This window comes from Molothrus ater, chromosome 8 (genome assembly GCF_012460135.2).
Source record: "Molothrus ater isolate BHLD 08-10-18 breed brown headed cowbird chromosome 8, BPBGC_Mater_1.1, whole genome shotgun sequence".
In the NCBI taxonomy this organism is placed as follows: domain Eukaryota; kingdom Metazoa; phylum Chordata; class Aves; order Passeriformes; family Icteridae; genus Molothrus; species Molothrus ater.
In genome coordinates this window covers 1,740,492-1,766,855 of record NC_050485.2, presented here as the reverse complement: position 1 = coordinate 1,766,855, position 26,364 = coordinate 1,740,492, and the positions used below count along the sequence as shown (strand labels likewise).

General features: G+C 45.2%; 1 protein-coding gene across 1 annotated transcript; it reads right to left on the bottom strand.

The window, feature by feature from the left end:
- Positions 1-1,778: 1,778 nt before the first annotated feature.
- LOC118688348 (hexokinase HKDC1-like) lies at positions 1,779-26,364 on the bottom strand. Its single transcript, XM_036385855.2, has 18 exons — positions 26,135-26,364; positions 22,083-22,245; positions 17,868-18,016; positions 17,195-17,314; positions 15,820-15,915; positions 13,984-14,083; positions 13,190-13,373; positions 11,980-12,135; positions 11,025-11,258; positions 8,486-8,790; positions 8,062-8,210; positions 7,853-7,972; positions 6,332-6,427; positions 6,148-6,247; positions 5,236-5,419; positions 4,418-4,573; positions 3,504-3,737; positions 1,779-2,899 (listed from the first exon to the last, which is right to left on the bottom strand). Exons 1-18 carry the CDS (start codon positions 26,195-26,197, stop codon positions 2,755-2,757), a joined length of 2,754 nt encoding a protein of 917 aa, XP_036241748.1. The 5' UTR covers positions 26,198-26,364; the 3' UTR covers positions 1,779-2,754.

Here is a 26,364-nt window from a genome sequence, read left to right as displayed (position 1 = left end):
TATCTTTGCCTGAGAGCCCCTTAATTTCAAAATTATAGCAATTCAGAGGGAGCGGGTTTGCATTTTGCATTTTCCATTTCAAGGGAGGCTCCTGCCTTCCTTAGCAGACACCTGGCTGTTCAAACCAAGACACAAGTGAAGGTTGTATTCCTGCTATGACCCCACAGTGGCCAATCCTGCCCTTCTCCAGGGCTGCCCAGCCAAGCTTTGCTCTTTGCCACCCTCCCAGCCCAGCTGCCATCTCCCTGCCCAGATGTGCATGGGGCCAGATGTGCAGCCCCAAAGCTGCCTGCAGCAAAGGCAGGAGCACCAAGGCTGGGCCTCAGGGAGCTCAGCAAGAGCTGCTGAGCACTTGGGGAGCAGTTTCAGGTCCTTGTGGTTGGATTCCATGACACCCACAGATTCACTGGGAGAAAAAAAAAACCTGCACATGCAAAAAAATATTATTGTGTGGGCCTAATCTGCTGCAGGAAAAGGAATAACTGCAGCTGAGGTGTAAGCTGAAACTGTGTGAATATTTAATTTCCCAAAAAGACTAAAAAAAAAATCAAAGCAAGACAGGATTTCTTTCTAAATGTGAGAGGTTTACCTTGTTTCGTTACAGATTTGCATTTCAGTTGTGCAGAACAGGCTTTAGAATAAAAATTCCAAATGTGTTCTGCACCATACTCACATGGCCATCCTGGGGCAAGTCTGCATCACCTCATTCCAGATGTACAGGGACATACCTCATTCACAGGAGCATTTTTGCAGATTTGCAGAATCCACTCCCCCAAAAAGGCCCAAAACCACACAGATAGTACAGGATTTCAGGTGCCAAAATACCTGTTTCTCTCATTGGGGCCTAAAACAGCCTAGAAAAGCTATTCTAGGCCTCACATAGACTCAATATCTGATTTGTTTGTTTCTACTACACCCAGCCCCTCCAAATTTAACCTGTCCATCACCAGCAACAAACTTCCACTCCAGATCACTGCCCTTACTACATAGGAAGCTTTGGTTTCTGCAGCTCTGTGGATTCTGAAATATAAAGAAACAGTAAAATACTAAGTTTCTTGACAAAAGAAGAAAAACATTAAATGTAATAGGAGTTCACAACTTGGTACAGTGAGCTCAGCACTATGAGGAATTCCTTCAGGAGTGAAAATTATTTGCAAGTATCTTCTACCCGTCCAGTAACTCCAACACAGACACAGAGCTGTTGACACATTTTGGGTTTTTTAAAAAAACTACAAAACAGCAAAAGTCTGGTGTAGCTTCCAATTTTGAATTTGGGATTGCTAAATTTAAACCCAGCAGCAGCCTTGTTACAGATCATTACATAAACCCAACTGCTCATCCCCCTGCACCACAGTTACTTTTGACCTAACTAGGCTTAAAGCACATTTCTTGGCCCCACTTTCTGCTGTCAGCCCACAAGGAAGCAAAGGAGGCATAACTGCTGTCACAAGGAATCAAATACCCACAAAGAGAGGGTTAAAAGGGATACAGGAATATTTGAGAAGAGAGAGCAGACAGGACACAGATTTGCAGCTTCTCTGTCCCATATTATTGTTTTGGTTTTTCCTGGGTAGATCAGGTCAGGGACATTTGGTCACACAAGGCCATGAGCTCTGTCCACAAACCCCCTTCACAATCACTGAAGTGCTGCTGAGCACACATACACATTTAGATTTAAAGGAAGGTTTAGGTTTAAAGATTTAGGTTTAAGAAAGCTCCCACTTGCCTGCATGTTCTTCCCACAACTCAGAAGATGCACTGGACAGAGGAGCAAAGGCTCACAACAACACAGATTTATTTACAAACAGGCAGAGCAGCAGGCAACAGAAAATGAAAACCAAGGACAAACTTCCTTTGCACAAAATGGAAACAATTCTCCCAGGAACATGCAAGAAGATAACAGAGGGAAAACAAAGAGGAGACTTTCAGAAATGTAGGTGATTTTTTTTTCCCTCTACACACTATTTTGGTGGCCTGTTTGAAACCCTCTGTGTAGCCCTGACACAGACTTTGCAGACTCTGTAGCTCCTCCCACATTCTCTGTTTCCTTCAGGATCCAAAGAATCAGTCACAGTCAGAATCCATGCAGTTTAGCTTTATGTGTCAAAATATGTCAGTGCAGCTGAGTCACAAATTGATCTTCTGTGCAATCACATTTTTTTTTCCTTTACATTCATCAATTAAACATGCCTCCTGTCCTCAGGGAAGTGTTGCATTACACCTGCAACCAGTGCAGCAGCAGGGGGACCATCACTGACCACAGTCCATTCATTTAATTCACCTCCAAATTTATTGTAAAATCTGTGAAGCATTGAACAAATACGTCCACTAGATAAGATGCAACATCAGAATCTCAATATTCTTTGAGCCAGGACAAGACAAAACTAAGCACACAAACCCTAAGAAACTGGTGATAAACTCATTTCTGGTGCAGAAGCTTAATTAAGACGTTGTAAAAAGACAAATTTGGGTTGATTTTGTTTGTTTTGTTTTCACTCTCCCACGTACATTGGAGATGCATTGCAGGAAGTACAGAACTGAGTAGGCCGTGCCATGCCAAGACATGATTCCAGTGGGGAGCAGAAACACCAGACCCAAGTTACCAAAAACCCACAATCCTGGTTGGTGAAAACCAGCTGCTCCCCCAGTAAAAGCCACCTGTGTGCTGGTGTAGGCAAAGCTGTGTGGAATCCCCACCCAGCAAACCCCTGCTGCACACGCCTGCCAGGGCTGAGGTTACTTGACCTCTCATTTCTACTTCTGTCCAACATTGTGCAATCTTTTTGCAACTGCAGTAATGAGGGCAGCTCCCTTCCCACTCCCATCTTCAGAAAGCATGAAAGTCACATCACACTGAGGGGCCAGCTCCTTCACTGTTTCCTGCAGGATCCTAGAAAAACTGAAAGGGAAGGGAGAGAAGAACAGAACGTTTTAGCAGCTGCTTTCTGATCTTTTTGTATTCACCTATAAGCAAGGAACCTCAGCCATTGCTTTCTTTTGCTTTTTCTCCTATTCATGAAAGATGGAATATCTGATTGTGTACAGAAATTTGTAATTTTTATTCCTCCACTTGACTTTTGTTCAGCATGATGCCACACACTGCCCACATCTTCAGAGATCATGAAGGAGGTTCTCTTCTCCCAACTCAAAAGCATTACTGCTTCTAGGCCTTGCTCACAGAATACTGACCCAACTCCAAAAACTCAAACAGCTTTCCATCTGGGAGACTCAGATATTGTAGAAATCTACCAAAACACTGGGAAATTTAATAAGTATTAGGTTCATTCAACATCCCAGAGAAAAGAGCCTCCCAGTGGTAACTGGAGCTGACTTTACAATTTTTGATCCTCTGGCTAGGAAAGGGAAATGACAAAATGCAGTGAAATGTGTTAGATCCTTCCCCCCTCTCAGGTTTTTAATCATCTCAGCAGAAAGCTGGCACAGGTATGTTCTCACAGTGAAAACAAGCAAACAGCAGAGGGAAGTGGCACCAAGGCACTCACTGCGGATGGAGCTTGTACAGCGTCCCATCCACTCCAACAGTGATCTGCAGGCGCTCCACACCTCGGTTCTGCCTCTTCTTCTCCACAACAGCAGCCAGCCCTGCCCCACAGAGCCGGGCAGCCCTTGTGGACACAGCTGCACACACCTCCTTGACGATGATGCTGTCCTCACAGGTGCTGTCCAGCCCCAGCTGCTGCAGGATGCGCCGCACCTGCAGCAGGGCCAGCCGGTCACTGCAGGGACACACAGAGCAGCATTCAGGGACAGCCCCACAGCTCACACAGCTCTGGGCCAAAGGAAATGGGGCCACCTCAGCTCTAACACCCCCCAGTTCTCTCAAGGCTGGTTTCTGTCTGAATTCAGACGGAAAAGCTGCTCCTGCCATGCCCTTTGCCATGTTAGGCTGCATCTCCAGAAGGCACGAGCAGTAATTATCCACCTAACCCCAAAGCCATAGGGAAGCAGACCCAGATCAGCCACAGGACTGTTACTTTCCTGAGACCCTCCTTTCAAGGCTTTCCACAGCAGAAAGGGTTTCAAATAGCCTAGGGACCATTGTAATCATACAGATATATAGGTATGCACATATTCGTGTATCACTGACTTCTTGCTTTCTTAAATAAATGCTATTTTAAGTCACACAAGAAACACTTAGCTTGATGGCTAAGGCATCCAAGATAACCCAGTTGTGTGGACAGGAAATGATAATTCATATAATTACAACAATAATTCTGTAACTTCCCCAGGTTCTTGTTTTTAATTTTTATTCTGGAGGTGGGGAATGCACAAAGAAAACTGTAATTGACTTAATCCACTTCTTGAAGGAAAGGGCTCCACACACTTTCAAAAGACTGTGTTCTAGGTGTCTCAGAAGACTTTAAGGATTTAAACCACGTAAATCTAACAACTTTACCTCTCAATCTGAGACAGGAATTTTGTTTCAAAGATGCCTCTTTTCCTGAGTGATTCCGAAATGTGTCCTCTGAACAGCAGTCCTTGTTTGGTTAAGTCAATCAAAATTTGCCTTACTATTTCACCTAGGTACATTCCACTGGTCATTTTTTCATACCTGTTGGGTCAAAAGAGGAATAAAAATGTTCATTTAAGGAGATAGCTCTGTTTAGCATGAGTGGTATGTACATGCCCTGTGAACTCAAAAAAAACGGTCCAAGCTTGCAGAGCAATAGCCATGAAACTCCATTTTTCAATCATAAAAAATCTTTTGCAGAGACTTCAAGTGCAAATACTAATTACAATATATTTACCTATGCCAAATGGTAACAGAAGTAGAAAAAAACCTTTGCAATATTAAACAGAATATAGTGTTAAAGCCAGAGTCCACACTGAAGTGAAACTCCTGCCTGTCCCCCATGCATTCACCAGTGAGTCACATCTAATCAATGCTGTCTTTACCCAACAAGCTTGAGTCTGAAAATCACCCTAAAAGTAGGAACAAAGCATGACCTAGACTTTGTAGGGAAATCTTAAAAGCTGCACTGTTTGGTAATGCTTTAAGATGAAAACAGTGCTGTGGTAACAATGTACATCTTTGGTTTTTTCTTTTTTTTTTTTTTCTTGATATCTAGGTTACTTACCAAGCAACAAAAGAAATGCAATATTAAAATTTCCTTTCTGATTATTCATTCATTCATTAAGCACATTTAAAAAGCAGCCAGTGTCTCTTGAAGACTGACTTCATCAGGCTCTTGGCATCAGGACCACCACGTTTACCTCTGTTTCCCTGGGTTTAGGGAGCCTTCATCTACTTCTCTGTCATATTTTGTCCTGATGTGGTCAATGCAGCCATTGTCACCAAATGCTCCCCATTCTGTATTAATGCACATTTTTCCTTCATTCCCTTCCACTATTTCTATGTTTTTCATGTCCTCCATGTAGCAAACATTGGTGCCTGTTCCTAGAAGGAAAGAAATGACAAGACTTCAGCTGGAAAAGTGAAGCAGTGCCAGAAACTTATGGAAGATGATTGCAGTGCTCATCTTAAGTTCTCTTTGCCTCATCTCAAATTTCAAGGCCATTCTGTGATTCTATGCTTAGATATACTTCTGGATCAAAACTTGGAGGAACATATTGGGGGAATCATCTAAAAAGCCCAACAAGAATTCATTCCGATTTTTAAAAACATTTGCTTGTTCCATGGTCTATGACCTGGCTACACAGTAACTATGCATGGATTTGTCAAAACAAGAATTGATGCTCTATCTGCTTGTACTCTTTTACCCTGCATACACTTGTTAGGCACCATCAGAGAGATGATCAAAAATCCAACAGGTTCAGGAACTTATCTGCTACAGATGTTGTTAAGTTTCCTGCTGAGTACCACACAAATCTGCCAAGAACCCCAAGCAACTAATATATCAATATACATATACTAATATATCAATATATATGTACTAATATATCAATATATATACACTAATATATCAATATATACTAATATATATCAATATATACTAATATATATAAATATATACTAATATATCAATATATACTAATATATATATATATATATATATATACACAAATATATCAAAACTCAGATAAAAGGTGCTGGTTTAGAGATGCCAAAGCCCAGCTTTACATAGGTGCTTCCTTCTCACAGTGGCCACTTGACCACCACTGTACCTGCAATAAGGCCAATTTCACAGTTTGGATCCTCATAGCCACAAGTCATCATGGTCCCAACAGTGTCATTCACCACTGCTACAATGTCCAAGTCAAACTCCTAAAACACAAGTCACAATCAGCAGTGGAATGCCAGAGGGAGGGTGCATTAAATACACCAACATGAGCAGAAAAAACAGCTCACATTTCTTCTCCTGATGGCCTCTCTTAGCATATCAACAACATCTTCCCCCTCACAGTCTGTTGCCTTGAATCCTTTTGTCCATCCCACAAGTGTTCCCTGAAACAGAAGAGAAAGAAAGCCACGAGTGAAGACAAAGAGCAGACTGTACATTGCAAGCATCAGCTTTTTCTTGCCTCCCACCCCAATGCTTTTTTTCTTTTCCCAAATAACATATTTCCCTGGACAGGTTACTGTGGGTGTCTAGTGCAGGCTGTGCTCGTGTATCTTTGTTACTCCACTGCTGGTGGCAGTGGCTCCAAGTTTACTCAGCTTTTTGTCAAGGCATTGCACTCAGTACCTTCTAAAACTCATTTGGAAAACAATTTTGCTGTAAATCATCAAACACCCATCAAACATCAATGAATCTATTGTTAATTTTTGGGTGGTTTCCTGAAGGACATTTGATATGATCCCACAGCTCCAGGCAACACTAATTTATTTCTTTTCAGACAACAACCTGGCCTGACAGAAGTTGTTTTCCAGGTTACATGAAGTAATTAGCTTTACACCTCCTAAGTGGCTCTGGACTGTCTGTCCAAAGGAAAAAAAAAAAAAAACATAGAAGACAACTGGGAGAAAAAGCTGCTATTAAGAAACACCCTCAAGCTCTAGAACAGTAGAAGACCAAACACACAGAGCAACATATCATGGGACACATGATATAGATGTGTCTCACTCAGTTTGCCATCAGTACTGTGGAATTTGCTTCCTAATCATTTGTCAAGACCTAAATGCTAAGCTGTGGGTTCAGAAGGCACATGAATTCATGTTTCCACAAAAGGCCAAGTCCTATTGCTATACTCTCAACAGTGAGCTGAAAATTGAGACAGAGCAGACTAACTTCCAGGTTTAGAAGCTATTGTGAACCCCACCTGGACATAAAAACATTCAATAAAATAGCAGTCTCTCATTTCCCCAATATCTTATATATTTGACTAGAACTAAGCAGCACAACATCCTCTGCCTCTCTTGGAAATCCATAAATCTTTTCAGATAAGATAAAAGATATCTGTCAAAAAGCCAGCTCCAAATTGAACAAGTAAGTTCAGGTCTGTCCACCGCCACTCAGCAAAAAAAGCTAATGTGGTGCAGAAGTTACACAGTCAGAGCTGTGCAGTACAGCTTGGAAAACAACCTGGGATTGTAGCTGAGCAAGCAGAAGGAGCCATTTGTTATCTCTTGCCACTGAAGAGTTAAGGCAGCATAAGGAGGTTGCTGGGTTATTAAAAATATGCACTTCATTTTGCTGTCATGAGGGCTTAGTCTTTATAGAACAAAAACAAGCTCATGTCCAGCACTTACCAGAGACAAGAAGTGAAAGTTCTGCCCCCATAGGCAGGTGGATAACATGGGATGATAATTTTCTCATGAAACACACAACTCATTTGCAAAGCAAAGTAATAAATTCTCTAAACCAACAAGTCAGCCTTGCCCAAAATGATGTCATTTACCAAGCAGATGCAGAGCTGCTACAGCTCTTACCTTGTCAATGCTGGTTTGCCTGCAGGGGAAGGAGAAGGTGAAACCCAGAGGAAGCCGAGCACCCTTTATCCCCATATACTCCAGAAATTCTGCTATGCACTGGACAATATGGTCAAAGAGCTGGAAGGAAAGAAGAGGCATAGAAATATCACAAGTAACCCCATACAATGGACCTTGGCTGCATCAGTTAAACATTCATTTCAGATTACCTCTTCTCCTGTCCCTTGCATGATCTCCAAAGGAATGGCAAAGATTTTGTTATACATTTGCACTGATCTTCTTCTCCCGCTTTTGATTTTGACCAACAGAACCCTGAAATTTGTGCCACCAAGGTCAAGGGCAAGGAACTTTCCTTTCTCTGAAGGAGAAGAAAGTTATTTCATTTTGGTGCTCCTCCTAGCACGTTTGCCAGTCAGAACAACATACCAATGACAGCACTCTGTTCCCTATGGCATTTATCCCATCAAGCCTACCAGCATGGGGCTGAAGATAACAGATAACACAGCAGGAAGCACCAGTTGGGCAACATAAATCCCCCTGGCCTGTGCCAAATTAATTAGCATACCCCTTCCCACCAAAAACAGAGAAGCAGCTTTCCTGCCCCGCCTCCAGGTGCTCATGAGCCAACCTCACCTGTTCCATCCGGCATCCCGCACACGTACGTGGGCAGCATCTTCACCGTGGCCTGGGCTTGCGTCTCCCTCTTCAGCCCATACTCCAGCTCAGCCCTCATGCTGTCCCTCACCTCCTGCAGGATGCTGGGGGGCAGCAGGAAGGGGGCGAGGGCGGCGTCGAGGCGCCGGCGCTGGGCTGCCAGCCTGTGTGCCACCGCCGTGACCACGGCGGCCCCGCGGCCGCTGCCGCTCTGCGACAGCAGGAACCGCACGTCACACGTGGGCACCAGCCTCCTCACCACCTTGTGCAGGCGCTTGGCGTACCTGGCAGGGACACAGAGTTCCTCCTTGAGCCTCTCACAGGCCTTTGGGGCATGGTTTACTATTGGTGTCACCAATACTGTGTGCAGGACGTGCCTTGGCTTGTCTGACCCTGCTGCTGAACCAAATAGCAGCACTGTGGTGTTTTGTAGCTATGATATTTTCTGAAAAGTCCTTTCCTGAGGATTTTTTCTCTTGAGAAGTTGAGAAGCCTCGGGAACAAAATGTAACCAATGGTTATCTGCTGCTGTGGAATGCAACAGGTGGATCTGTGATTGGTCTCATGTGGTTGTTTCTAATTAATGGCCAATCACAGTCAGCTGGCTCAGACTCTCTGTCCGAGACACAAGCTTTTGTTATCATTCCATTCCATTTCTATTCTTAGCCAGCCTTCTGATGAAATCCTTTCTTCTATTATTTTAGTATAGTTTTAATATAATATATATCATAAAATAATAAGTCGATCCTTCTGAAACATGGAGTCAGATCCTCGTCTCTTCCCTCATCCTGGGACCCCTGCGAGCACCGTCACAATGTTTTCACCCCACAGACACTTTTGGCTGCCTGGGTGTGTGGTGTTTCACCCCAGAGACACTTTTGGCTGCCTGGGTGTTGTGTCTGGGCACTTGGGGACAAGTCCAGGCCTGCAGGAGCTCTGGTGGTGCTGGGACGGAGCTTCCCCCCATAACAGGGGCTGCTCCTCAGGTTTCCCTCTGGTGGAGAAGCTTTGAGGTGATGGTGAAGGAAAGGAATCGGTTCTGATGGAGGGTTTGGATCCAGAGCTTTATTCTGGCCCACAGGCCTCTGGATCCAGCACCAGCTCCAACAGAACTCCCAAACCATGTGGTTGGGTGATCTTTTACCCCGGGGAGAGGGGCAGGGAAGGGGTAGGGAGCCACCAAGCAGGTACAGGAGGGGAGGGACAAAGGGACAAAGGACACCTGGATGGCCCAATGCCCCCCCAGGGGTAGAGGGCATCCTTTGAATCTGCCAATCACTCGAGGCCCCTCTGGAATGCCAGGACTGACAGACAGTGCTGGGAGGGGAAAGGAGAGGAGACTGACACACCTGGGAGGGAATCTTCAGGGGAGGGACCCGAGGTTCTGAGGTAAACCATGAAATCACACCATGACAGTTTACTTCATCTCTGGCTGCAATCAGACCTTCAGCCAGTTTGGGGGAATGGTTGGAGGAGGTTTCCGGTTTGGGAAAGCACAGGTGGAAAAACAGGGAAGTAGTAAAGGGAGAAAGGGAAGGAAGGGAAGGGAGGGAAGGGAGGGAGGAAAGGAAGGAAAGGAAGGAAAGGAAGGAAAGGAAGGAAAGGAAGGAAAGGAAGGAAAGGAAGGAAAGGAAGGAAGGAAGGAAGGAAGGAAGGAAGGAAGGAAGGAAGGAAGGAAGGAAGGAAGGAAGGAAGGAAGGAAGGAAGGAAGGAAGGAAGGAAAGGAAGGAAAGGAAGGAAAGGAAGGAAGGAAGGAAGGAAGGAAGGAAGGAAGGAAGGAAGGAAGGAAGGAAGGAAGGAAGGAAGGAAGGAAGGAAGGAAGGAAGGAAGGAAGGAAGGAAGGAAGGAAGGAAGGAAGGAAGGAAGGAAGGAAGGAAGGAAGGAAGGAAGGAAAAAACCCATAGTGAACTGCAAGTGTCCTAGGGGCCCAGGAGTCAGTTGAGAAATCAGCTGCATTCCCTCCAACACCATTATTCCAGGTGTCATGTCTCACAGAATTCACAGAATGATGAGGTTGGAAGAGACCTTCAAGATCATCGAGTCCAACCCAGCCCCAACCCCTCAACTAAACCCTGGCACCCAGTGCCACATCCAGGCTTTGTTAAACACACCCAGGGATGGGGACTGCACCACATCCCTGGGCAGACCATTCCAGAACTTTATCACTCTCTCTATGAAAATTTTTTCCTAATATCCAACCTATATATCCCTTGGTGTAGCTTGAGACTCTGTCCTCTGGTTCTGTCAGTGCTGCCTGGAGAGAGAGCCCAACCCCACCTGAGCCACCTTTCAGGGAGTTGTAGAGTGATAAGCTCACCTCTGTGTCTCCTTTTCTCCAGGCTAAACACCCTCAGCTCCCACGCAACCCCAAATTCTAAAGCTCCTGGGACATCTTTGCAATACCGAAGCCACTTAGACCTCACCCCAAAGCTGAAGCAAAACCGGCACTTCTCTGAAAAGCCACACACACGTGCAGATGGAGGCTATTAGCCATTATCAAATCCTCTTTGTTACTCACTTGGGGTGTGTTTTGTAGAGTCCCCCATCAATCCCAACAGTGGTTCTCATCCTCAGCAGCTTTTTGTTGTCCCTGAGGCGGGTCAGGATGGCTGCCAGGGCGGCGGCGCACAGGTTGGCCGAGCGGAAGGAGACGATGGTGCAGACGTGCTGAACAGCAACACAGTCCTCCTCAGAGGGAAACAGCTTCAGCTCTGTAAGGATCTCTCTTGTGTTGCTCAGGCCTTCCTTGTACCTATCCCCAAAACAAAAGAATACATCACCAAATGCAAAAACATACAAATCAATACCTTGGCTCAAAAAGAAATGAGAGGAGACCACGACACAACCCATCAGACAGTATCACAATTGATTCCCATAAACCAGCAATGTGCTTCCCACAGCATTCCCAGAAGTACCCAGGGGAGAGAGTTCAAATGCTGAACTTCCTGGGGTTCAGCATTTGGTGACACCAATCAATTAGTCAAGAAGAGAAAGGGATAAAACAGCCCAAAGAAAGAGAGCACAAGGACAGATATACAGCTTTACTCAGTACAACAAAGAAAATAATTCCTGGAGTGACAATGAGGACCAGCTTCCCAGTTTTCCATGCAGTCATCCATTAGCTGTTTTATAATCTGTACTGCATCTCCACAGCCCCAGTATTCCCACATCAGAGAGGCTGAAAACTGCAGCAGTCATCCCACACACTCAGGTCTCCAAAGAGGTTATTTGAACAACCTGTGATGTTTACCAACACACTTGCGACTGTGGCACTTTGCTAAAACTATCTTACACCAATTCCCACTTACAGAAAGGTCAACTTTTTTCCTGGGCAAAAGCAAACTCAAGCTGAACTGTTCAGAATTGTTCCCAGCACTCACAGATTTTAACTACACTTTCATTATTGCTGCTGTGCTAGTGAAAGACTAACTTTGAGAGTGGCTACTCTCAAAGAGTGTATTGCAAGTTCTTACTTTTCCATTGCAGACACGTGTTTCATTTCAATCTTGCCCTTAGTAAGCAGAGCTGTTGACACTTTCCCATTGAAGAGCAGACCTTCCTTTGTCATTTTAAGGAGAATGAGTCTCACAAGTTCCCCCAAATACAGGCTGCTGATCATCTTCTCAAACCTGGAATGGAGCACAGGAAGGAATCAGGAGGTGTTCACCAGCTCCTCTCTTTAGCCCTCCACAGCATCATAGCACAGCAACCACCTGGATTTAGCAACACATGGGCAGCTATAGCAGCAATCTCTTGGCCTGTTATATTGGAATTTACCAATATTGTACAGGATGTGCCTGGGCTTGTCTGGCCCTTGGCACTGAACCAAACAGCGGCACTGTGGTGTTTCACCCCACAGACACTTTTGGCTGGCTGGGTGTGTGGTGTTTCACCCCACAGACACTTTTGGCTGGCTGGGTGTGTGGTGTTTCACCCCACAGACACTTTTGGCTGGCTGGGTGTGTGGTGTTTCACCCCACAGACACTTTTGGCTGGCTGGATGTTGTGTCTGGGCACTTGGGACAAGTCCAGGCCTGCAGGAGCTCTGGTGGTGCTGGGATGGAGCTTCCCCCCATAACAGGTTTCCTCAGGTTTCCCTCTGGTGGAGAAGCTTTGAGGTGATGGTGAAGGAAAGGAATCGGTTCTGATGGAGGGTTTGGATCCAGAGCTTTATTCTGGCCCACAGGCCTCTGAATGCAGCAACTGCACCCAACCATGTGGTTGGGTGATCTTTTACCCCGGGGAGAGGGGCAGGGAAGGGGTAGGGAACCACCAAGCAGGTACAGGAGGGGAGGGACAAAGGGACAAAGGACACTTGGATGGCCCAATGCCCCCCAGGGGTAGAGGGCATCCTTTCAATCTGCCCAATCACTCAACGCTGTGGAATTCCAGGATTGATAGGCAGTGCTCAGCAGGGGTCAGGGTGGGGAAAAGAGAGGAGACTGACACACCTGGGAGGGAATCTTCAGGGGAGGGACCCGAGGTTCTGAGGTAAACCATGAAATCACACCACAACAGCCTGCAGCAGGGAGCTGTGAAAGGGACTCAGCCTCTCCAGAAGGGAAAGATCTGGATTACACAGAACCAGCACCAAGTCGTCTCAGGTTCACTTAACATAATTCCTGTTCCAAGGGGGCAAACACTGGAAAAGCACTCTGGGAACTCAGACAGGGAATCACTTACAGCTGTTTTCCAGGGTTGAGAGATCCCAGATCCAGCTCCCGATCGAACTCCGTGCGGAGATCATCCAAAGCACCGTCGTCCCCGAAGGCGCCCCACTCGGTGTTAATGCACATCCTGCCCTCATCCCCCTCCACCAGGCTGATGTGCCTCATCTCCTCCATGTAGCAGGCGTTGGTGCCAGTCCCTGTGGGTATTGGACAAACCACTGTTTGTTCCATGTGTGCTTTTTGTTTGGGAATAAGTCAGTATATTGCCTTTGGAAGAAAACACAAACACATAACCCTGTGGCACAGGATGCTCATATAGGCCACCTGCACCCATGAAATCATCATTTCACAGTGAATGGAAAAAACCTGAAATTATTCTAAGGTTTGACTTGTTTAAAAACATTTTTTTCTCTTTCAAATGTACTTCTGTGTGCCCAATAAAAGGCATCATAGTGCATGAAATGGAGAAACTGTGGAAAGCATAGCTGGGACTAACTACCAGACGTGAGGGGAATTCAGCTTTCTCTGGACAGACACAGTAATTTTCTATACAGTCAGCAGAAAAGTTTAGTATGCTGGTCACAACTGAGCCCAGACAAAATGGGGACTGTGGTATTTGATGGCAATGTGATCAGCATAAAAACAGCTGCTTTACAGAAGGCAGCCAGGCTTGAAAATCCAACCATTGTTTTTTCCCATTTTCTTTCTGCTCTTTCCTCTATTGTGAAACTCCTTCCTACTTCAGATTTGTAGTAATTCAACAAATGAGAGGGAAAAAAACCTTTCATGGTGAACAGAAAAAAATACCAATAATGAGTCCAACTTCACAGCGCTGGTCATCGTATCCACAAGTCATCATGGTTCCCACCGTGTCATTGACCAGTGCCAAAACATCAACATCTATGTCCTAAGAGCATAAAGATGGGTGATTAACAGGGAGAAAAGCTCAGAAAGCCTCCTCTGTGATAAAGCACCAGCATGCAGACATATTCCCTGGTTGCACTTTGAAGGCCTCATTCAGGAAAACTCCTTGGTTGGAAGACACTACTTCCTCTTACAACACTCTTCCCACAGCCCTGTAAGGTTACAAATATCTCTGAATTCTCAAGTGTTTTGCCAACCTCTTTGTTTGAAGGATTTGTTTTTCCCCAACCCACCTCATTTGCCAGAAAAGTGACACATTATTGGTGTGAGTGTTGTGATACTGTGCTTACAGGCTGTGTGAAAGGACAACATCCTCTACCACCTGAGCAGAGCCCACCAGGTGGTTCAGAAACACATAGAAATGCAGCTACAGCTGTGCAGCAATACCACACTCAAGCAGAAAGTCCTTCCATTGAGGCTGCGCAGTTTCCTCTTTGCTATGAAGTCATCAAGATATGGAAAGATGCTTTGTTTTTCTTGGCTGGTGTTACCAAACATGAAAGGCAAGGCTTTCCAAAATATTAAAACACAGTGTTATTGAAAGGCTGTATGCTAGTTCAAGGGCAGATTTAATCATGTCTTACTGCTGACCTTAAAACTTGCCATCAATGGCTCCATCGTGCAGACTGAAGGGGATAGGCAAGCCCTGCTGGGGTTAGGTGTGCCAATTTGAGATGGCAGTTTCCTCCTACCAACCCTCATCCCATGGGCCAGGTTGTGAAACACAGTGTGTGAAATTATTGAGTGTTTTATATCTCACTGTTCCAGATTGCAATGCAAGATGTTTTCCATTCCCATCTGTATGGCAGATTACCTTTGTCAAGTGGGCAGTTTGCCTGATCTCTCTCTTTGAGTGACCACATTCACACCTCCCTGGGAGGGGACATCTGCTGATAACAGCTATTGAATGTCCCTGCATGGCTGATAAGAACTGTAACATCCCATTGGGAGATGCTCTGCCCAGAGGGAGGAGCCAAGCATTGCTACCCAGATATAATCCAGAGGTTTTGAGACACCAGCACGGCTTTCTCCACGGGATTCCCCAGAGGAACAGCAGCTGTCTCTCCTTCCACTGGATCTTCAGAGGCAGAATCCATCCTTCTCTACAGGACCCCCTGCTCCAGCAGAACCACCCCTGACACTGCAGGAGGGCTGCAGCCACATTTCCAATGGGACTGCCACCAACACCCTGACCCACAGGGTGTCAGGTTGGGTTCTGACTCTGGCACTGTTGTTCTAGTGCACTGCATGTTTATTTTATCCTTTTATTTTTTTCCCTTTCCCTATTAAAGAACTGTTATTCCTGCTCCCATATTTTTGCCTGAGAGCCCCTTAATTTAAAATTCATAGCAATTCAGAGGGGTGGGGAGGGTTCACATTCTCCATTTCAGGGGAGGCTCCTGCCTTCCTTAGCAGACTCCTGGCTTTCCAAACCAAGACACTCACCCTGCAGTTTCACCAGAGGCTCCCTTGGGCTGAGACAGTGGGGCCATTCTGGTGAGGTGTCACAGCCTGGGCTCAGGGTGCAGCTGCCCTTGTGTTATCTGGGCAGTCTGAATTACAGCTGTGAGAGAGACACAGATCTGCCAGATGTGCAGGCATGCTGGGCACTTGCTACTGCCCGTCCCTGAAGGATTCTGACAGCTCCCAAAGGAACCCACACACCAAGAGATGGATTCCCAGGAGGACATTCTCTGCTCCTGCAGGTCCAAGACTTGCCTGGTGCTTCTGGAGGGCCCTGTGCAGGGAGCTGACCACGTCTGTGCCCTGGACTCCTCGGACCCTGAAGTGCTTTGTCCACTCAAGGAGAACCCCCTGAAAAGAAACAGTGCAGTGACCCAAAAGCACACAAAGTTTAGCACACAAACCACAAAGCCAGTCAAGACTGAAGTGTGTGGAGAAGTCCATGATTAAAACTCAGCCAAAATAAGTCAGAGTAGAACATCTTACCTTGGGGTGCCTATCAGTACCTATAGGAATGTGCCCCCCTGTTGAGGAGTGACAAAACTATCCTTTGTCCCCTTAAAAGGGAAATAAGCCCAGAAGTTTCTCTCCTCAATCAGGTAAAAAGCCACCTCATAGGACCTGGGGGACTTCACCTCAAACTTAAGGAGAGCCAATTGGACAGGAGCCAAAAAATCCCACCTGGGAAATTCACTAGAAAAGGAAGAGAACAAAGAAACCAATCACTTTTGTGAGGTGTTTTACCAGGAGTAAGAACCTCCTGCACCTGGCTCGGTTTTTCTCTGTTTGTTATTTTGCCTTTTATTAAACCTTTTTGTTTCCAACACTGCAACAGAAGCCATCTTGCTGATTTTATGCCTCCAAAGGTAGCTGCTATCTTGGGTGAGTAACAGATCCCCAAGAGCTCATGGGACCTGGCTCAAAGAGGCTCCTATTACTGTACCAACATGTAAGTCAAGTTACATCTTACCTTGGGGTGCCTGTCAGTACCAACACAGCCAAAAAGGTACAGTCATAAAGTCCCAATTCTGTAAATGTGTCTCCCTGTGCTTCATTTAAAGCACATGTGGCTTTCCTATGCTGATCACAGTCTAATAGCATTAAGCAAAAAGCGTTTGCAGGACTGGAGCCCAAAGCACAGACCCCTAGAAATAAGAGAAGCTAGAATGAGAGAACACAAAATAATTGCAACCAGCCCTTTGTTTCCCCAAGAGGTGTCTCAAGCAGCTCAGCTACAGGTATTTCCTATTCAGAATCAACTGTAAAAAATAAAAAATTAAAAAAAAACCAAGAAACTGAGAGTGAATAAAACAATAAAAATATTTCAAGACACAGAAGTGCACATCTGTTTCTAACAGTGTTAATACAGGGGCACATGGTTCCTGTGGAATTGGGCACTGACTGAGCAACAGAATAGCTTTTGATTAAAGGTGGTGATGCCTTGAGATGAGAAATGAATCACTGAAGGATAGTCAGGTTGAGTTAAATACTAAAAGTCATCCATGCCTTCTTCAGAGAGCTATGCAAACATGACCCCAGATAAAAGCCACAGGGCAGCACCTGCACTCAACAGCTGCTCCAGACTCTGCAAGGAGCTCAGCTTGACAAGAGCATTTCTTATGCATCTCACCTCATCCAGCTTGGTCTGTTTGCATGGAAAAGAAAACGTAAAGCCAAGAGGCAACTTCTTCTGCTTCAGGTTTTTGGTCTCCATGAAGTCTGACAGACAGTCAGCAATGTAATCAAAGAGCTGCACAAGAAGAGAGGACAGTTGGGCAATGTCCCACAGGCAGGCACAGCAGCAGCAGCACAGTGTGGTGTTTGTGAGGGTTTCTAGGACGAGGTGAGAGATGAGAATCTGACTCTATGTTCTCAGAAGGCTGATATATTATATTATATTATATTATATTATATTATATTATATTATATTATATTATATTATATTATATTATATTATATTATATTATATTATATTATATTATATTATATATCACATCGTATTACATCATATCATAGAATGCTATACTAAAACTATCCTAAAGATAAAGAAAGGATATATCAGAAGGTTTAATAAGAATGATAATGAAAGCTCGTGACTGACTCCTCAGAGTCCAACACAGCTGATGGTGATTGGTCATTAAGTTAAAATAATTCACATGTTTGGATAAACAATCTCTAGACCACATTCCAGAGCAGCAAAACATGGAGAAGCTGAGGCTTCTCATCTTCCCAGGAGAAGAAATCCTGGTGAAGAGGATTTTTCCCAAAATATGACAGTGACAGCAGCAGCATCAGTGCCCTACCTCAGCTCCATTGCCCTGGGTGACCTCCTTGGGTGTGGGGTAGAACTTGCTCTCCAGCTGGCTGCTCTGCTTCCCATCATCAAACACCTTCACCTGGTGGGCACGGAACTGGGAGCCCCCCAGGTCCACAGCAAGGAACTCCCCCTTCTCTGCAACACAGGGGACCACCATCACTGGGCATGGCCACAAACCCTGGCTGCTGACAATTTGAGACTTTGTGTGCTGACAAGCACTGACCCCAAAAGAACACTACATTTAACCTATGGCTGTATAGAGAAGACTTCCAAAATTAAATGATAGGACTGAAATCATTGGTGTGTAGTTTGAATAGAAATGTGTAATATCACATAGTAGAAAACTTAGAGTTTAAAGTTTTAGAATATAGTAAGATATATAAAACAAGATAGAATATATATAAAACAAGATAGAATATACATAAAACAAGATAGAAGTTTTAAAACAGAAGCTAGTCCTTCTTCTTCACAAGTTTAAGCAGTATTATGTAATTAGAAAAAAAAAATCCACATTGCGGGCCACATAAGTTAGTTATTAAGTTAAAAGTAAAAATAATTGAAGTGTCATTTCTTAATTAGACAGTTTATCCTTAAAAAGCCTTGTAAAGAGAGAGATAGGTCTCCATTTTTGAATAGAAGTATGTAATATCACATAGTTGAAAACAGAGCTTGAAGTTTTAGAATATAGTAAGATAGAATATACATAAAACAAGAGAGAAGTTTTAAAACAGAAGCTAGGCCTTCTTCTTTACAAGTTTAGGTAGTATGCAATTAGATAAAAAACTCCACATTGCAGGCCACAGATAGTTAGTTTTTAAGTTAAAAGTAAAAATAATTGTAGTGCCATTTTTTAATTAGACAGTTTATCCTTAAAAAGCCTTGTAAAGAGAGACATAGGTCTCCATTTAGATAGGTCTCCATTTTTCAGTTTATTAGAGTGAAGTGCTGGAGAACTCACAGTTTATAAAACTGCAATATAAATAAGAACTAACTGACATCTGAATCTGAACAAGAAATACCATCTCACACATTTAATCCTGACCCTAACAAAAAGAAAGCAAAGGCTCAACAAGGTGCCTCTGCTGCCCCATGATGGCAGATCCTGATCCTGGATGGGCCTGGGAGCGTCAGAAGGACTGAGAGCTGGAAACCCTCAGCAAGGCTATCAGGTCTCTCCTTTCAGCCTGCTATGTAATAGTTAATTCAAATTTATTTGGCAGTTTGGGTTGTTCACCCTGCTCCTTCCACAGCAGCACACTTGCAGGCTGCAGAAGGATGAGCTTTGCAGCAGGAAAGGCCCTAAGCAGCTGCAAACCAACCAAGGGGCTGCAAAACCATCACCTGAAATGCGGCACAAGCAGAATGTGAGGTCATTGCCTGTATCCAGTAGAGGATGCAGGACTTGCAGACATATGTTTAGACTCAGCTCTAGTGCAGAAATCAGGTTCCAAGTGGGAAAAAGCCAATTTGCCACCCAAAGTGAACCAACACAGTCCTTTTCCTTTTCTTTTGGTGTTTCTGTGAAAGTACCATTTGGTTTCAGAGGCTTGCTCAGACACACACATCTCCAGCAGCAAACCTCAGATGGAAGGACAGCGTGGCCTCACTGCTACAATAAAATTTGTTTCTCCCTCACACAGGAAAATGCCCTTCCCAAAAGGAAAACATAGTGGGGTATGTGCCTAGCCCTGCATGATCTTTGTTCCACAGTCCAAACATTATTAAATCTGGTCCTGAAAGGGAAGGAAGCAGGAAATTCTACCTGTAATACCATGGTCTGCTATCAAAGGTGAGGAGGCAGATTGGGTTACTCAGTAAACTGTGACATTAGTCAGACTGTTAATCCCTAAACTTGAAAGATGCTCTATATGAGTCATTTCAGTCAGCAACACTGAGGGCAGCAAAAAAAACCCTCTAAGATAATAATAGTAATAAAAGAAGAAGGAGGAGGAGAAGAAGGAGAAGAAGGAGAAGAAGGAGAAGAAGGAGAAGAAGGAGAAGAAGGAAAAGAAGGAAAAGAAGGAAAAGAAGGAAAAAGAAGGAGAAGAAGGAGAAGAAGGAGAAGAAGGAGAAGAAGGAGAAGAAGGAGAAGAAGGAGAAGCCAATAATAATAATAATAATAATAATAATAATAATAATAATAATAATAATAATAATAAATAATGGGGGAATAACCATCCAAGTTTGAGCTGTTTAAACCTGCTGGAAGTTTTAACCAGTCTGGCAGCAAAATAACCAACAAGGATTTTTCCAGAGGGCAAAAATAGAAAAATCAATGTGATACTTGGAGTGGGCAGTGTGTCAAAAGGATACAGCCCAGCTTGATGCTGCAGCATGTCCTTGGCACACAGGAAAGGCCACACAGGCCAGGAGAGCACCATCCAGCCTTGGCCTTGGGGGACATCAGCTCTTGCTGATGACACCACATGCAATTTTCCAGGTCTCCTGGGCTCAGGGGCTCCCTGCTGTTCCAGAACAGCTTCTGAGACCTGTGAGACCTCAGGAGCAGTGACTGACACCGAGACTGCAAGGGTTAAAAAAGTTCTTGTTTCTCTTTGACAAAGCTAGCAGCAAAGGAAGAGTGCCCCCTTCCATCCAGTCAGCTTGTGTATAATTTCTCTTAGACATGCCTTGTTTCAAGGAGCTTGCCTTCAAATATCTTTTTTATGCCATGAAAGCTGTTATTCCTCATTTAATTGCAGGGAAATTACCATCAGAGGGAACAAAGTCATGTGGAAAGGTACAAAGCTAACATTTCAATTTTCTGCACAGCTAGTTTACACCAAGTGCTGATCTTGGTGAGACACAGAATCCTGAACAAATTAACTTGGTTAAACGTGGGAAAAATGCCATTTTCTGTCAGGCTGCACTGCCAGGAGCCAGCTGAGGAGTTTTATTCTGGATGTGCATGCTTCTCCAAACAAGATGAGCTTGGAGTTCCTATCTCATGTCACATCCTCCCAGAGGACACCACTGCACTTTCTCTGTTCAAGTCTCAGCTGAAGAAGCAGAGCAGCTCCTGGTAGACCCCATCCAGGAGCAGATTTTCCCAGTGGAGAAGGCAAGGAAGGGATCACTTTTTGGGGAATTAGCAGAAGCAGTGCAGACTTTGTGGATCCCAGCTCTGAGGATGCCATGCTGCTGTTCCTTGGCAGGTTGAGGGGTTTCACTGCAGCATCCTGCCCTCGCTGCAGCTCCAAGGCCAGGCCACACATGGCAGAGCCCCAGCAGAGTGCACTGCAGGCTCTGGGCTGTAGAGGCTGCCCTTGCCATGTCCAGCCACAGCTCCTGCAGCACGGCCTGCACTATAGAACAGATGGGAGAAGCTGCTCCTGAGCACTTCCCGGGTCCTCTCCTCAAACAAGCAGCTCTAGGTCAAAATCCACCAGGTGCAAGGGAAAAACCACTCTGCCAGTGTAGGAGCTATGGGGGTAGGACGGTCGGGATGGACGGAGACAGAGATCTCTGCAGCCAGGTCAGGAACTTGGGGTTCATTGCAAAGGGCCTGGGGGCAGGGCCCTGCTGGGAGCTGCCAGGCACAGCTCAGAGCAGGGCTGAGAGAAGAGAGGGGCAGAGAGGATGAGAGGGTGAGAGAGTAAAAGGGTAAGAGAGTAAAAGGGCAAGAGCGTAAAAGGGGTAAGAGAGCGAGGCTTCCCGTTACAATAATAAATCTTCTGTGTTGAATATTCTGATTCTCACTAACCAATCTAGTACAAGATACAAATCCTATAGCATTTACACACAGCCTATAAGAATCACTACATTACCATACTGTGCTACATTTAAACCCGTAAAAACTCCTCTTTGGGCCCCTCTGCCAAGCTGTAGGGTCTGCTCTGACCCTTGGGCCTGTCTGCAAGCAGAGGGTGTTGTTCCATCAAAAGGGGATTACTTTCAGTTTGGCTACATCGTTGTTTTCCCGTTGTTCAGTAACTGAGGTATCTCAAAGCTTGCTTTCATTTCAATCTCACTTACAGTTTCTATATTCTCAAAATCTTTTGCCAGGCAATCATATTTATAAGGCTTTCCTGTTTCATCTTCCCCAACATGCCAGCACTCCCCCAGGCTCAGTATCAGTACACACACGTGCTTTCTCAATTAATAACCCCGAGTCTCTGGCTGCCCTGTGTGTCTGGGGTGCTGTGCTGGGGTGCTGGCAGCAGCTGCCCTTGTGAAGCAGCAGTGCTGAGCAGGGACTCACCTGAGCCATCGGGCAGCGAGCGCACGAACGAGGGCAGCATCTTCACTGCTGCCGTGGGGTTGGTGTCCCTGGCCAGCCCCTTCAGCATCTCAGCCTGGAAACGAGCTGTCACATCCTGCAGGACATCATCAGAGAGGCGCAGCTGGTGCAGGAACCTGTCCACCTGCAGAGAGGGAAGGTGGCACTCAGCCATGCAGGCTCCTTGCGCTGCTCGTTCGCTTCATTTTCTGTCACTGACATATTTTATTAAAATCCTTTTGCCAGGATTTTTCTCCTGAGAAGCCTCAGAAAATAAATGTAAAGAATAATTATCTGATTGCTTGGAATGTGGTTTGGAGGTTGCTCACCAACAGGTACATGTTTGATTGGTTCCATGTGAATTGTTTTTACTTAATGACCAATCCCAGTCCAGCTGTGTCAGACACTCTGGTCTGTCAGGGATTTTTATTATTCATTCTTGTCTAACCTTCTGATGTCTCCTTTCTCTTTCTTTAGTATAGTTTTAGTAGGTCATTTTCTTTTAATATAATATCATAAAATAATAAATCAGCCTTCTGAAACATGGAGTCAAGATTCTCATCTCTTCCCTCATCCTTGGGACCCTCAAACACCACCACACATTTTCGACCTCAGCGCCAAAGTTCTCACAACTGTCAGTGCAAGCAAGCTCCAGGTCATCATCAGGACATTCACTCTTCTCAAAAAACTTTGCTTTGGAAATGTTTAGTGCAGCCTTGGTGAATCACTGCCCAAAAGCTGCCCATCTTCTCTGATGGCTCAGTAACTTGACAATCTATGTAAGTCATGAGATTTGCCTGAGACCCTGACAAGCTGTTTTCACACCATCCTCTCCTGCTAGAGATGTAATGAGCTAGAACTGCAAAGTGTGTCAATCTGGTGAGAGTTTGACCTCTCTGAGGCAGCTCCAGAAAATGCCATCAGTACCCAAGCATGTCAGCCACAACCCAAAAACATCTATTCAGCTACTGCTTCACTCCACAGACAATTAACTTTGTTGGCATGCCAGGCTGGAACTCAAAGCCTTTTTCCCACTCCAGCTCTGCTTTCCATTCTCTTGTGATTCTAGGATTACATCTAAAACACATTTTTTGGGTGCAATCAATACCCTTTGTTAAAGGTCTGTAACTCACAGAATACATCAAAATAGAAGGCAGTTGAATAGAAAAGAATAGAGAAGAACCTGGCAGAGAAGTTAATCAGTGTTTATGGACAGCTTCATCAGGTTTTTTTTTTTTCCTTAAGGACCACACACTGCTGGGACTGACACATACCTGCAGGGCTATAAGCAGTGTGGCCTAGAAACTACACAGCTGGGTACAACAAAGGATTAACACAGGGAAAAAAAAAAAGAATTTGTCAACATCCAGAAGCTTTTCCACTGGGTAGCCAGAGTTTGGTGCTGTATGAACACGATAATAAATGTGTGCTCCAAGTAGCTGGGTGTCCGCTGAAGGGTCATTGGTGTTTGCTGGTCCCCAGCACACAGGACTTGGGGCCAGAGGAGAGAAGTGGGACAGCTGCCAGTGCTTTGCTGCTACAGACACTCAGCTCTTGCACCTTGGGCTGTGCTGTTGTGGTGCTGCATCTGCTCAGAGCATTTCATCAGTGCCATTTACACAGGGAGGTCTGGAGGGCTGGAAGGACACAAAGTCCCACCACGGTTGGATTTAGAAGGCTGCATTGTTTAAACAGAGGGCAATGCAGGTTGTAGATAAGTTGGTCTCTGCTGCAGTTTGGACTATTTTACTACCTGTTTTAATGAGGTACAAACTAATTACCTATTCACAGTCCCATTTTAAACTGATGGTCAGCAATGACCCACCAGAAAGAGCCAGGATCCTGAAAGTCACTCCAGCACTCACTTAACACACACAGAAAGAGAGGAAAAAGTGTTAAATTACAACATACAATTGTCCCAGAGCAGCAGCTGCCTTTGGATACAGCTGTGCCTTGAAAAGGCTGTTATTCAGATTTGTATTTGTAGCCCTTGTTTGTGCAAGTACTTGATTTTCTCCAAGGGTTTTTTGAAGCTCCACCACTGTGTAGGATGCATCATCTTAGCCTATGCACCTGTACTGGTTTTTTGGAGAAAATACAGTGACTGGAGACATGCAGCACTCATGAATTCTGACACAGACCCAAATAGCCTTGTGACAGAAACCCCTGTGGGGGGAAAAGCTCTCAAGAGTAATAAAAATTACCATGTCTGTTTGCAGAGAACATGCACCAGCTCCCTGCTGCCCAGACACTGCATTCCCCACCCTGTTTACCTACAAACCAGAGGAGCAGACAGTCCTTTCCAAGGAACCAGATAAGGCAGAGCCCAGGAAATCCTGCTGGCTCTCCAGCCTGATTTACAGCCTGAGCAAGGCCCTGCTCTCATAACCATTTACTGGTAAACACAGGAATGGCCAGGCTGTGCTAAACCAAACTGGTTACCCCCCTCCCATGGCACAGGAGCAGGGCCTTGCCTCATTTATGGAAACAGCTCTGTTTTCATGGCAGGCAGGCTCTTGGCTTTGCCACCACAGAGTAAATAAGCCTGGGGAGGGAAAGGTGGGAAGACATTCCTTCTTTCTAAAAAAGGAGTAGTCAGCTCTATTCTGTAAATCCTACCCTAGGCTACCTGTAAGAGAAGTCTGAGGAGCATGTGGTTTCTTGCCTTCAGGAAGGGCTAGTTTGCATCTTACAGAAAAACTTTTTGATTTTTTTTTGATGCAGCCTTGAATTTTTTTTTTTGCCAGAATTCCTCTGCTTTGTTTGCCAGAGCAGCAAAATTCTGTTTGCCAGAATTCCTCTGCTCCCTTGTCTCCACCGTCCTCACTCAACTGCAAGCTGGATGTTTCCCTGCAAAGCCCACTACACGCAAGCACTGCTCCACAAGGTGTTTCTCTTTCTTAGTAAAAAGAATGAAGAAATAGTTCTGTCTAGATAAGAGATAGCTCCTCACAGAGGGGAGGGGCAGTGAGGCCTTTTTCTGATCACATTAAATCCTAGGGATAAAAGGGCTAGGACTGAGTCAGGGACATCTGATTGTTGAGATACCAGTACCTCTCTCAGAATGCCCCTCTCCAAAACAGAATTAATGGAACAAGTCCTCCTTGGAACGAGCACAGACAGGAGAACCTGGAGCTGGCTCCCTTTGCTGATGAGCTCAGTGATGGAAGCAGATCCAAGCACCAGGACCTTGGATCTCCCACCACATCCACAGACAGCCCCACCTCCTACCTTTCCAGCCCCTGGCAGGGAAACCAGAGGATGGAGCCTGGCAGCACTCAGTGAAGACCCCAGGAATACAGAGGACCTGCAGGGGACATGTCCACAAAGCAGAGGACCTGTGACCCATGAAGCTCACAGGTCTCACGTGGTCTCATGATGGACATAAGCCCAAAAACCCATTTCAGCAGGGCATGGAAGTAGATTAGGGAAGAGCAACCATTAGGCAGCTCACTCCCAGTACTGATAGCTCCAGATCTGAGCCATCTCAAGCTTTTCCAACTGTAATTAAAGGTCACACCTATAAACATCAGAGTGATTAGCCAGTTTTGGATAACCAGAGAGGAGGCACAGGAACTCCAACACCAGTTGGAAATCTCTCCTGAATCTCAGGAGACCCAGACCAAAGACCACGGGGGTTTTCCCTGTCCCTGCTACGTGACTGACTCCTGATTCCTGCTCAGCTCGAGAAATCCCATCACTCATGATACATTTGCAAGGCAACTCTGCCAGAGCCATCCTTTCTGTCCTCTGGGCTGTTCCACACCATGCCAAATAAAGCTTAAGCACTTTCCCTTAGTGCAGAGAATTTGCTCCATTATTGGGAGAGCACTTACAACTGTGCAGGGAAAACCACTAACCAGACCTATTTTCACACTCATCAGGTGGTTTAAGGTCTAAACACCTCCTACCCCATCTGGCTGAATGGTTTTAGTGGATAATGCCATTATATGGTCTGCATTACTCACTGCAGACCCCTCTGTATCTGGGTAATACAGCTCTTAAAATAGCAACCAGCTAATGCTGCAACTTACCTTTTTTATTTGATCCTCTTTTAGCTTTGTGAAATGGAAAGCTAGCAAGTGGACAGCAAACATTTTCCTGAAGCAGATGGATGAGTCAGTAGTGACAGAGCTGCTGTGAGTAACTCCAAAGCCACAGATCTTTATTCACGAAACTGGAGCTAGAGAAACTTCAGCAGAGGCATTTTCCCCCCGTGTGGAATAGCAGAGTTCCTGGGAAATTGAGTCCAGAAATAAATCCA

What these genes read in the sequence shown, in the direction of transcription:
- LOC118688348 (XM_036385855.2), bottom strand. Translation starts at nt 26,197, where the DNA reads ATGTTTGCTGTCCACTTGCTAGCTTTCCATTTCACAAAGCTAAAAGAG. An exon ending in CTAAACCCAGGGAAACAGAG is followed by an intron (nt 4,574 to 5,235) that starts GTAAACGTGGTG and finishes TTGACCCAACAG; the next exon opens with GTATGAAAAAATGACCAGTG. An exon ending in TTCCTGTCTCAGATTGAGAG is followed by an intron (nt 3,738 to 4,417) that starts GTAAAGTTGTTA and finishes GTGTCCCTGCAG; the next exon opens with TGACCGGCTGGCCCTGCTGC.